Genomic DNA, 13,561 nt, shown 5'->3' with positions numbered 1-13,561 from the left:
AATCAAATAAAAAAATAGAAAGAAAAAAATTTATGGGCATCACAAACATAGGCCTACCTTAAATTATTTTAGCAGAGAGACAGTTCTTTGGGCTTTTCGAATTTTTTTTTTTTTTTTACTTTACAGATTCTAAACAAATGACAGTGGAAAGAACATGAGCAGAAGTGGATACTGGATTTTAAACAATTCGCTTTTATTAAATTATGAATTTAAGTGTGAATGAAGTCTTAAGAATAATTGGTAAATAGCCTATAAACAGGGTTTAGCTTCACTGGGATATTATGAAATATAGCCTATAGCTAAACTGAGGAGTTTAGCTATTAAAATGAGTAAAACAGTTGCCAGAAATAAACTGGCCAAAATACAAGCCATCATCCAAGAATTTGGTCCCTTATGTGATGAAACCGATTTAACAGATGAAGAAACTCAATCTCATAAAATTTACAAGAGGATTTAAATAGTATACACATTATATGACGGATTTTAGGCTACTCTCTCTCTCTCGGCCAAAGTGACGTTGTTTTGTTGTTACCACGTTTTACCGTTCCTATACTCTAAACCTCAAAATGAAGGCAATGGGAGTAGTAGCGCTACTCAAACAAATATTTGGTTAGATCTCGTGAGTCGTGGTGTTCCCTGTTTATTTTTTATTTTCTTCCTTCCTGTTCCTCTGTAACATTAGACCGATGAAAGCTGCGCGGTCAAGCCCACGTCTCCAAACTGCATCAGCCTGATGATGGCTAGATGAGACAGCATGTGTGTGTGCTGCTGCTATTATAGTTGTCAAACAAGTCTTCGCCTGAAACAAGGTATGCTTGAACTTCCTAAGGTTTTTTTTCTCTTCTTTGCAACTTCTTTCTGTTATATCAAGCTGTTTCGTTACAGTAAAGCAAAACCTGCGCCGCGAAACTCTGCTGAAAATGCAGAAAGAGTTTGAGTTTAGCGTTTAAAGCGAAAAGCACCACGGTGTTCTTGTGCATTGCGTTTAACTGCTGATCGCAGAGTTCTTGCACGCGATAATACATTAACATTCACTTTGACTTATCAGGTTCACTTGATACTGAACAAGAAAAGCAGTCGATAAAACATGTAGGCTACACCCGAATTCATGTATCCCCGAATGGTTTGTCCGTATCCTTGTAATGATTAGCGATGTCCTGTTCGTGAATGAATTGTTCTTTTGAATCAGATCGTTTTCAATGAATTATTTGAACCGGTTCACAAAACGATGTCGTTCATGAATAAAACTGAAACAAAAGCGGTTATCGAGTTTAACCAGGTGGGTTGGAGTTTATCTTTTGTGTCTCGAAATTATACATAGTAACTCTTTGGATATGTCCGATTTGTTATGAGCTGAGAACCCATTTGTGATTTTATATAACTTTTTAAAGTAAATGGATTTAACTGATAAGTCAAAAGTTGCTTCATTTGCCAAATAGCTGAAATATTAACTAACAAAACTGAGGATTTTTATGACTCGATTGTATGGCGGTTTTAAATAACTTTCCGCCTTGTGGTAGGCTAAATAAATTTTACTATTCAATACTGTAAATTCAAATCAACCTATATTTAGGTTCTACTTTACATTTTATGAGTTGAATCGTGGCTGTGACAAAGTTGCTGTCAAATGATTAAACTCTAAATACTAAAACTTAATTTAAAAATATAATAAATATGCATACACTGCTTTATTCTGTAACCCAAAGCTTTAGATCTTGTGATACATGACGTAAAAGAACCACTGAATCATTTTTGAACCGATCGATCGATACGAATCGTTCAAAAGAATCGTTTTAAATGATTCAGACTTCCCATCACTAATAGTATTAGTGGCCATACACACGAGGCTTTGTTGCTCTTAAAACAGCTATCGGAGTGCGACTGAACTACTTTTTAAGATGCAACTATCACAAATGCTGTATACAGAAAAAAACAGTTTCAAATGTAGTGACAAACCATTTCTATGTAAACAGACTCTTAGGTTGGAACCAATTTAAGGGATTTTCCTGCTATCCAAATTTGCTGCTGGATCCGATTTCTAAAGATCATAACACAAATGTGCACCTGGCAATATGAAGTGCCTCAAGCATACCAAACGTATTTTTTGCCCATGTTTGCCATTCCAGAAAAATGATAGCCTTCTTATGTCCAGCACAGCTAAAACTGTTTACAGTATAGGTTTGGATCTAAACATCTGTTCAAATAGGAGACACAAAAGAGAGAAAGGTGAAGACATGTCAGAAGAGCCCAACCCCCTACGGAATGCAGAAGTTATGCAACACCTCTATGTACAGTAGCAGTTCTCATTGCTAGACCTCCAGGTCACAAGCAATGCTTAAGTACTTGGTTCCAGCTGACTTCATGGGGATTAGGGAACATTCCTTACTAATCTGATCACTTAAACCCACAAAATCTCCTTTAAAATGTTGCAGGACCTTTAGACTTGATTTTGATCTTGAGTTTTAAAATTCCAAATTTTCCTTGTCAACCATCAACACTAGCTAGCTAGAGACTTCACACTGGCTAAAAAAGATAAAGATGTGTTGAAAGTGACAACATCTGTAAGAATTGGTTAAAATGACAAAGCACTCTCTAAAGTTTTGACATTTATGCCACCATTTTTCATTTATTGCCCCCTTTTGTTCGCAGAATAGCATTTCTTTTATAGTTTTATGTAAATGGTTATACTGTATGTTTTTTTAAATAAAAATATATTAAATGTTTATTTTTTTCTCATTTTTTGTTTGATTTTTTTTATGAACACATGAGGAAAATACATGAATATATAAATATATACACAAGAAAGTAAGACACTGAAATGTACAAATATAGGACCTCATAATTTTTTTATTAAAATGCAGTATTGTTTATGGATTTATAGCTATCTTGGTGTTTCAAATTAATTATAATAATCGTTTAATTTCCAGATATTGTTGTTTTGGTTTTGTAAAGAAAATGTAACATTTGATGAAAAATAAATTATACGTGTGAAAAAATATAATAAATATTTAAGTGTTTTTAAAATATTTAAAAGGATTTATTTCAAAAGCTCTTATATTTATTTTACTTAAATTATAATTATATATATTTTAAAATATGCACAATATAAAATTACAATTTAAATTTATATATATATATATATATAAATTTTTTTTTTATGTGTGTTTGGGCCAGTAAAGCTGCTGGTCAAGTAGAAAAATGAATGAATCAGAAAAAAATTAAATGTAATGTTAGCATAGATTACACTTTCTTGCATCACAAACCTTTTCTTACATCCTTTAAAGAATATTCACACCCTCAGGAAACATGTCTGTTCAAAGACTTGTGCTGAATTGGGGAACTGATGCTGCAAAGTAAGCTCAAAACAGTTTCGAAACTTTTCCGCAGTGTATTCTAGAACGTGCAACTCAGCCTGTTCTTTTGATGTGACGTTTGTTTGGTCAGAAACAAAAAGGAGCCTTATCTTTTGGTGCACAGTCCTCCTTGAGCACAAACGTCCTGTTTAGCTGAGATACTGTCAGAATGGGTGGCTGCATGTAGATGACTATTACTGTTCCTGACTACTCTGACAATTGCCCCTCATTGTATTTCATGTCCAGAAAGGCCCACATGAATCATTTACAGTGTGTTTATATTGTAAGTATTATTGTTCCTGTGGGAGCTTTAAGGTTACTGAAGGTGGCACTGTTGCTTTTATTGGTGCTGTAAGGGTTTGTTGCAGCAATATATGCCTATTTTATTAGTTTTAGCTAGCAGACTGCTAATTTAATCTTGACTACACTGCATTGCACTTTCTATATTTGTGATCAAATATAAAAGTTTCCTAACCTCTTCTTGCAGGGTATGGGAGTATAAAGACAGTGATTTGTGAAAGACTAAGCGATGGAGCAGGGGTCAGAGGAGAACATGGAGAGCTCATGGACTCTGCTCTCCGGGCTGGCTTCTGGCGTGATGGTGTTTGGAGGTGCGGTGCCCTACGTCCCCCAGTACCAGGACATCCAGAGGACCAATAACGCTGAGGGATTCTCAACAAGAGTCTGTCTGGTGCTGCTCGTTGCTAATATACTTCGCATTTTCTTCTGGTGAGTGGAGGAGAGTTAATATTGATTGATGGCCAATGTGGAAATCAAAGTGAAATAAACAAGAACAAATCTAATTAATAAAGGCTGAATTTTAGTATATGTCTGTATGCATTTATTTATTTGGGTCCAATTTTTTTTTTTTTAAATAGCATTTCTTCTTCCCAATATAATTTTTTATTATGCAGTTTTTATGTATAAGGTTATATTATATATATAAAATTAAAAAAAATTAAATTAAGATGTAAAATTAAAATCCACCCATCCACTAAATGCATCTTACTGATCTTATTGTAAACTATTTTAAAATGTTTGTTTTGTTTTTTTTGACCTTGTCATTTTTAGTCAATACCATGACTCAGTCTTCCAGTAAACGACGTATGATATATGCCGGACTTCTAAAATTATTTAGTCTGCTTAAACCCCGCCCCTTTTTACATTTGACTGAAAATTTGCATTCAGATCTGCCTCTATCCAATCAATGACCGGTGGATAGAATCAAACCCTACCCTACATTTGTTTTCTTTTTGACAGTCCGTTTCACTTGCATATGCATCACAATGCGGAAGAAATGATCTGTCTCTATTTCAGTTACATCATGACTTTAAAGGAATAGTTCACTGCAAAAAAATAACACTTGCTGAATATTTACTCACCCTCAGGCTATCCAAGATGTTGATGAGTTTGTTTCTTCATTGTAACAGATTTGGAGAAATTTAGTATTACATCACTTGCTCACCAATGGATCCTCTACAGTGAATGGGTGCCGTCAGAATGAGAGTTCAAACAACTGATAAAACATCACAATAATCCACAAGTAATAAAAGCTTAAGCCACGTTACTGTTGTTTTCTCCACATTTTAATTTTTTTGGTGAACTATTCCTTTAATGTATAAAAAAAACGTCTCGGGTTACTTATGTAACCAACGTTCCCTGAGTAGGGAACGAGACACTGCGTCCTCTAGGGATCGCTATGGGGAACGCCTCGTCGTGACCCGTGTCTGAAGCATACATTGAAAAAACAGATAACGCTCAAAACTCACCATACGCAGAGCAGGAGGATTGGGAAGGCTCAGCCTCAGCTTCTTCGCCGTCCTCAGACATCTCCTGCTCTTACTGGGCCGAACCCAGCAGAGCACCGGCCCCCGGATCAAACGATGTTAAAGAAATAACATCATCCTCCAGCAGCTTACTCTCGTCCACAGCCGACGAGCGCGAGAGGGAAAATCCCTTTTTAAACTCATCAGCCAGATCCACCTGCGATCCCCACGAGCCCATCCTCCTCCGTTCCTCAGCAGCGGTGGGTCCTGAGCCGCGGGGAGCAGATGGCTGCCCCCCTTTCCTCGAAAAGAGAGACAAATGAGAGCGGAGCTTTTCATTAAAATACACTCGTGATGAACGCCGATTGCCACCTCAAGGACATAACGTGCGTGCTCTTTGCCCAAACAAACAACGCAGAGATCGTGTGTGTCATCAGGTGTCAAATAACGACGACGCGGATGCACACACCCTCTAAACGCTTTGCTAGTGCTTGCCATAACGATAGGAATATAGATCGCTCTTACCACGGAAATGCACGCTTCAAACAGAGAGCGGAGCTTTTCATTAAAATACACTCGTGATGAACGCCGATTGCCACCTCAAGGACATAACGTGCGTGCTCTTTGCCCAAACAAACAACGCAGAGATCGTGTGTGTCATCAGGTGTCAAATAACGACGACGCGGATGCACACACCCTCTAAACGCTTTGCTAGTGCTCGCCATAACGATAGGAATATAGATCGCTCTTACCACGGAAATGCACGCTTCAAAAAAAACGGTCAGTGAAGACGAAGAAGAGAATGACATGTTCTCCCGGCGCCTATTTATACTATAGTCGCACCGGTAGTGAAATCATGGGCTGTCGCCGGCCAACGTGTTGTTGGTGTTTTTTCAATGTATGCTTCAGACACGGGTCACGACAAGGCGTTTCCCATAGCGACCCCTAGAGGACGCAGTTCGAAGTTCCCTTGAAAGGGAACTTTAAGTAAGCCATTCATAGGTTGTTTTCCCTCAAAAGTGTAAAGATTTTCAACTCTGTGGCCTTCCAAATGAACTTATCTGAACCAGCCTAACATAGCAACAATGGCTCAACAAATGGCGTGCGTTTGGGGCAGGGCTCTCCATTTGGGAAACCTGTTTGAAAATGGCATAGCTTTTACACACTTCACCTTTAAATTAATTGCTTTGTTTTGCAGGATAGGCAAGCAGTTTGAGCTGCCTTTGCTCCTGCAGAGTGTGGTGATGATTTTCACCATGCTGGCTATGCTACATTTGTGCTGTTCCATCCAGAGCAGCAACCGTGTCAGTACTAAACAGCACCACATCACAGGTAATCACATTAAACACTCTGTATCCAGTAATAGTCTGAAACATTTTGCTTGAAACCTGTGCTTTTGCTATGTAAATATTGGTTCAATATTTTGTCTCATACATTTTTAAGTGTGGTTAAAGTGTCCAATATTTTGGGGGATCATATTAAGAGATAAATCATTGAAAGGTAGCGATAATCTCTGGGTTGAAAGAGGAACTTTGTAAAGTGCCAGTTTTCAGTATGCAAGTGTTATATTAACGCCTGAGGTCACGTGAGTGGTATATAAACTTCAGCATGCGAGAACATTACTAAGCAGATATCACCTCCTCCTCTACTGTCATGTAGATGGGATTAAAACAGCATAAATGTAAATCATTGCCCGGAGCGCCAGTCTAGTTCCACATTCATTTATAATGAAGATGTTAAGTGTCTGAGAATATTGGCATCACATGAACCAGGGTGCAAACAGTGTGTAATTTCCTTTTTGCTCTTGCACAGAATTGATTGATGATAAAGTTAGACTCCAGTTGATTGGCTTTTTCTGGGTTTGCAAGGGGAAGCTCAATCTCAAGTTGTCTTTTTTTATGATATCACTGTCTGGGAGGGAGCTTGGATGATAACATTTTGCTATGTTGTAATAATTTGAAAATTGAATGTGAAATCAGACAGAGCCCTAATTTACCGGTCATGTTGACTGATTAAGCTGGAGGCTGTAGCTCGCTCTTTCACTTTGTTATAAGGTTACAGTGTACAAAGTCTGTTAATGCTGGTCAGCGCACATTGTTAGATTTAAAGAAATTGACATATTAATGCGGACAGTCAGCTGACTGAGTTTTTGGAGTGAGTCCGTGATTAACTTGTGAACTATATAAGTCAATGCTAACAGTGGAACGGGGGGGGGGCTTCCTCTCTCTTTAATGAGACACCTGAGCTTGAGCTTTGACGTTTGTGGGAGAAGTCATGGTGAAACTTTCTTAAAAAGTTTTGGTGAAACTCATAGAAATACTTTTTTAATGGCAAATTTATGATGGTGTATTTATCATAAAGTAATTTGTTATTTGCAGTTTTCGTATGGTATAATTTAATTGTCATTGATTCCAAAGAATAATTGTAATGTTTTGGCATCCCTAATATCACCTCTCAAAATAATATTTAGGCCTAAATTTAAGATTTATGTATTTGAATTGCATATAACAATTTTCCTTCATTTGGATTATACAGTTTTAACATAAACTAATAATAAACATAATGTAATGCATATTTGTCTGTCATACATAAATGAAATGGGTAAGAAACAAAGATTTAATAAACTAAATGTTGTTTTCCCCAAATACACATTAACCAGGTTTATATATTTATCATCAATAAGTGCAATTGGTTTCTTATCAATTTTAACCAATTAAATATTGGTTGTTCTACAGCTAGTCATATTTTAACGGTTCATACTTTTTAATTGAATAAGTTTTTCACAGTGAGCAGATTTATGCTGATTCTAAACAATTTGAATAATTGCATTTTAAAAATATGATTAAATGAAATCAAATAGATACAAATAGTAAATAATAAACTATGCAGTGATGTTTTTGAGGGCCGAAATCATACCTTGTTACCTATGTATAAGTCACATTAGAAATGCCTAAACTTATGCAAGTATTTGTTTATTTATTTATTATTATTATTTAATCTTTTTTTTATTTTTTTTACTTAACTCTTATAAGGTGGAGAAAAGGATTCGCTATAACAGTTAACTTCTGTAAAGAGTGTTTTCCGATTGCACACTAACATTTTGATTTTAACACAATTTTCAAATTTGATTTATTATTATTTTAATAAGACTTTTTTTCTTGTATCAGCTCCCCCTAGTGTGCCTGCTAACTGCAGTTTCAGTGCTGAACATCCGGTTTCATTGAAGAACAGTGTGCGTCAGCGGGTTTGTCTGAATGGCAGTTAAGGTGTCCGGTTACAGCTGGGACAGAAGGGAAGGGTGTGTGTTGGACCCAGAATAGCACGGACATCGGGTCCTCGCACTGAAAGTTAGACGTCATGCGAGACCCTCTTTAATCACTGACTATCCCGTTGGCTATGTGCGACCTACTGCCCACCTGTCCCTGCATACCTTCACACCTATACACACACACACACGCAAGCTGTCAGGTTACAAGAACAGATCTTTAAAACACACACGTACATTTTTGAAGCTGAATGCTCAAAGTGACCAATTAACCTATATGCTTATGTATTTGTGCTGTATGATGTACCCTCACACATTTCTGTTGTCAGTGACAGGGAATATGTAAGGTCACGTCACATGTAAAGCTTGAGTCTGTTTACCGCTGCGAGCTATGAATGATTTTGCATTGACTCACACTGATTGCCCTCAGGCTGTTCATTAGACTCCTGCTGTTGTCTTGACATGAATTTGTAGATGTTAAGAGAGGTGTTACAGTGTGACCTTTAGAAGACTGAATCAAGGAAGCCAATGTCCCATATCTGTTTCATCTGTTGTTTTAGAGTGTGCTTTAAATGCCAGTGTGCTTTGCCCTGGAGTTTGTGTCAGTTCGATTTCATTGTCTACTTTTCCTTCTTGTGGCCTTTTCAGAGTATATCTACACATATTTTAGCAAAACTGTGTCGCTGCTTCACAATAATTAGCAGTTTTATTACTGTCATTATGACAAAACTACATTCACCCTGCAGCTAAGATCTTACACTATACACTTACACTACACATTCAAAAGTTTGTGGTCGGTTTTTTATTGTTTTTGAAAGAAGTCTTTTATGTTTTCCAGACTGAATTTATGTAGTGTGCAGTAAAACAGTAACATTGTGAAATATAGATTACCATTTAAAATGAATGTTCTACTAAATTTCTATTTAGATATATTTTTTTAAATGTTATTTATTTCTGTGATGGCAAACCTATATTTTACAGTCTTCAGTGTCACATGATCATTTAGAAATCATTTTAATATGCTGATTTGGTGCTTAAGACACAGTTGTACTGCTTAATATTTTAGTTGAAACCATTATTCTGGAATCTTTTATGAATAGAATGTTCAAAAGGACAGCATTTATTTGACATTATATTTCAAATGATAAATGTCTTTAATGTCACTTTTAGTCAATTTAATGAATTCTTTCTTGATCAAAGTATTAATTAAAAAAACATTTTACTGACCCAAGCTTTTGAACTGTAAATATTTAGGCCGCAGGCATGTCTTGGGTTATTGATTATTAAAATATTATTTATTTACTGATGTTTTAATCAAGGTTAAAGTGGATCCCTGACATTTGAAGGACCATTTTATTAAATTAAAGTAATGAGACATTAAAAACTAGAACAGCAGAGCCCTCTTGTGGAGACATGTGGATCATGACTTGAGTTTGAATGTACAGGGCCCCAAAAAGTATTTAGTAGTGATATTAATAATTTTACTTTATTATTTATTTTTATGGGATATATATGAACTTAGTTGAGAAACAAACTTGTGTGAGAAACAAATAAGTGTGGCGTCTCAGCTCTGATACTCATTTCGTTAACACCCTGGTGCGTGTCCAATTAAGTCAAATTGTAATTTAATAAGTATGTGCATCCAGGTGACACTGTTTTGCCGAAGATGCAGTTGCATAATACAACAGTTCAGTTGTATCCATTATGTATTTGTTACATTTTCTTGTGTGTTCATGAGTGCACACTTCAGCTTTACAGCAGTGTGAACGGATTCATTTATATGTGAAAAGTCCACCTGGAACTCCCGCTGTGTTGTGAATATTTGACATAATTGTAAGGCTTAACACTTCTGCTGTAAAGACGCTTACAGGCCATGAATTATTAAGACTACATGGAATATATCATAGATCCTTGGAAGAACCCCTGCCTTGTCTTTCCCTCCCACTGAACATGTTTTGATGTTTTTATATAGGCTCCTGTGTAAATGTTGTGTAAATGTCAGAATATGTGAAATATGGATAATATCATATAGCAGGAATTAATCTGCTCACATTTCCATTTTCTTGCTAAGTCAGGCATCACTATTTGGCATGTAACAAGTCCAAATACAGATTTAAAAGATATTTCAAATAGGATTGCAGTTGTGCTATTACTTTTAAAAGCAATCAGACTTAGGATTTTCCCCTGGAACACAATAAGATGCAAATGCTTTTTTTTTTTTTTGATTCTCGAGTTTGAATGTACAGATTACACAAAAAGTATTAAGTAGAATAATAATAAATTTATTATTTTTAATCAACACGCACATTTGAATAAAAATGAATTACTATTTTTAGAAGTTTAATTATATATTAATAAATATGAAAATTAATTATAAAAATACATTACATCTACAAATTAAATGTAATATATTACATTAAATTAAAATGAATTATTTTAGACATTTTTAATTTAATTGTTATATGTTATAGTGTTATATATATATATATATATATATATATATATATATATATATGAGGGACTAAACAGATTTGAGTATGATAATTGAATGTTTACTGCCCTAGCAACCAGAAACCCCATAGCAACGCATTGGAAACCACATCCTTGCACTTTTATATGCATTGCACCACTCACATTTTTAAATTAGCCATTTTCCCTATTCGCTCTGCACATATCTGTCTCGCTTTGCTTTGAGTCAGGAGTTCATACAGCTCATCCATTAGCGCAGAAAAGCTCTTTAGTGTCCGGCCATGGCTGTGTCTGCTGGTTATTTGTGAGGTGCTTTTATAAATTGATGAGTTCATCTTTGACCCTCAGTTCTGGAGTCTGGTCTCAGCAGGGGCTTCTCTCTCACTGAATCAGCAGTGGATTCTGACAGGCGGGTCCCTTCCCCATCCCTCAATCACTCCATCCTTACTGGGCTCTGACAGAGCAGACAAATGGCACATAACAAGGTGAAAACTCAGTAAGGAGACAGTCTTATAGAGCTTGAAACAGCACCGCAGGGTCAATGTCTCTAAGCTCTTTTTATCGATGCCTTTTGGAGAGCTCTTCAGTGGGTCTAAATCTCTTTCTCCTTCTACGCACTTTCATTTTCCTGCTGCCCTTTTGCTGCTCTTTCCCAAACCTGATCTCCATAATACCTTTGGCTCCTTCTCTATCATTCGCTACTTTTTTCTCTAGCTGGGTGAATCTCATAAAACCTGTGCTTAAACGTCATTAAAATAATGTTGCAATGGAAAAAAAATATTGATAGACCTCATTTTCTTTATTCAAAATATTTTTTTCTTTTGATTTTGGGGTGAAATGTGACCCTGGACATGTTTTAATGAGATTCACCGCTCTAGCTTTCTCTTTGTAGTGACTTTTTCCACTCATTAATGCTTTTAGGGACTGCTGCCTTTGTTATTTCTGATGCAAGATTCATAATAAAAGTCTGATCCCATATTTTAGTTTACGTGTGATGTATAATACCGTTCAAAACTTGAATTCACATTGCATGATTCATTTGACTTCTCATTAGCTCACAACTACAATTAGTTCACATTTTACAGTTACAGATACCATTATAGACAAACATGACGCAGTATGCCACATGAAAGTATCTTTATAATAGACAATGCAATGACTCCTAAATTCTCCCTCTTTTCTCAATGTAGATGTGACAGCTCTGGTGACAGTCCAGATGGATGATAGATGAGAGTGCTGGTTAGCCACTGCTTGCCCCCTGGGGCCTCAATTCCACATGTTGCCTGCCTCATTTCTATTATTAATGAGAATTCACTAAGACTCCACACTGTAAAAAAAAATCCTGTTAAATTTACGGTAAAAAAAAAAAAAAACTGGCAGCTGTGGTTGCCAGAAATTCACTGTAAAAAAAAAACTCCTGTGATAATGTTTCTGGTATTAATTGCATATTGGTGCCTATATATATTCAAAAACGTATTTCAATAATTTTCTAAATTTGCTTTTTTATCTTAATGTACTGATAACCACCATATTAATAGAGGTGACACAGTAGAAAGCTACAAGATGAATCGGAGTTCATTGTTCATTGCCTGTCCGTAATTCATGGCCAATCCTTGTGTATATATACTATTTTCCCCCCATCCACTCTCATAATTTATTTAGTTATCTTTTTGCTTTGACTCAATTAAGTTGTATATACTTAGAATATTAAGTATTTTCATCTTCAAAATTCAAGTTCATTTAAATTTAAGGTAGTTCATTTTCCTGAATAGCAGGTTCAACCAAATAAATAAAAACACATTTTTAAAGGACTTAATCAACTGTTTCACTTACAAGTTAATAAATGGACAGAACACATCAAAACATGTTCAAACATCCAGAGCTTCAATAACCAGTGTTTCTTTGACAAAAGGTCAAAACTTGAATGTTTGTGGGAAGGGGAAAAAAACTGAGTAAAACATAAATCTATTAAAAATGTAAAAATGCATGTTCATACTACACACAAAGACACCATTAGGGTAACATGAATGACATTAAAATAATGCAAAATACATGAACTAAATAACATAAAATGTAACACAAAACTGTATAGCAAAGATGAGGGAAAAAATGAATTGATGTCACACTTCAGGCAATGTCCTTGTTTTTCAATGTAAATGTTGTATAAAGTATATATATATTTTTGGTAGTTTATTCTTTTTACTTGTGAAAACCATACATTTGACAGTATTTTACAGTAAAATTACATTTAGTGTAATGTTAACCCATTTACAATTTTTATCCTTATAACTTTTAAGTTAAAGGGGTCATATGATGCTGCTAAAAAGAACATTATTTTGTGTATTTGGTGTAATGAAATGAAGTGAAGTGTTTATGCGGTTTAAAGTAAAAAAACACATTATTTTCCACATACTGTACATTATTGTTTCTCCTCTATGCCCCGCCTTTCTGAAACGCGTCGATTTTTACAAAGCTCATCGGTCTGAAAAAGCGAGGTGTGCTGTGATTGGCCAGCTATCCAGTGCATTGTGATTGGCCGAATACCTCAAGCGTGTGACGGGAATTTTACGCCCCTCACCATACTGTTGATGCCGTGTCCCGGCTGGAGCGACAAGACAAAAACATTACAACCCATTACAAATGAGGCATTTGTTGCATCCAGTGGGGACATAATAACTTTACAGATCTTCTTTATGCACCAAGAGCTT

General features: G+C 35.7%; 1 protein-coding gene across 1 annotated transcript in view; it reads left to right on the top strand.

Moving 5' to 3' along the window:
- Positions 1-637: 637 nt before the first annotated feature.
- The window catches only part of LOC107738383 (PQ-loop repeat-containing protein 1-like), a 40,998-nt gene continuing 28,074 nt past the window's right edge, over positions 638-13,561 (top strand). Inside the window, exons 1-3 of the mRNA XM_016550138.1 lie at positions 638-809; positions 3,841-4,082; positions 6,318-6,451. Coding sequence (XP_016405624.1) covers positions 3,883-4,082; positions 6,318-6,451 — 334 coding nt within the window. The 5' untranslated portion in view covers positions 638-809; positions 3,841-3,882. The remainder of the gene's footprint in view (positions 810-3,840; positions 4,083-6,317; positions 6,452-13,561) is intronic.

Source organism: Sinocyclocheilus rhinocerous, unplaced genomic scaffold (genome assembly GCF_001515625.1).
Source record: "Sinocyclocheilus rhinocerous isolate Xijiao unplaced genomic scaffold, SAMN03320098_v1.1 scaffold975, whole genome shotgun sequence".
Taxonomy (NCBI): domain Eukaryota; kingdom Metazoa; phylum Chordata; class Actinopteri; order Cypriniformes; family Cyprinidae; genus Sinocyclocheilus; species Sinocyclocheilus rhinocerous.
Note: the sequence above shows the minus strand (reverse complement) of the source record. Positions and strands in the feature narration are given on the sequence as shown.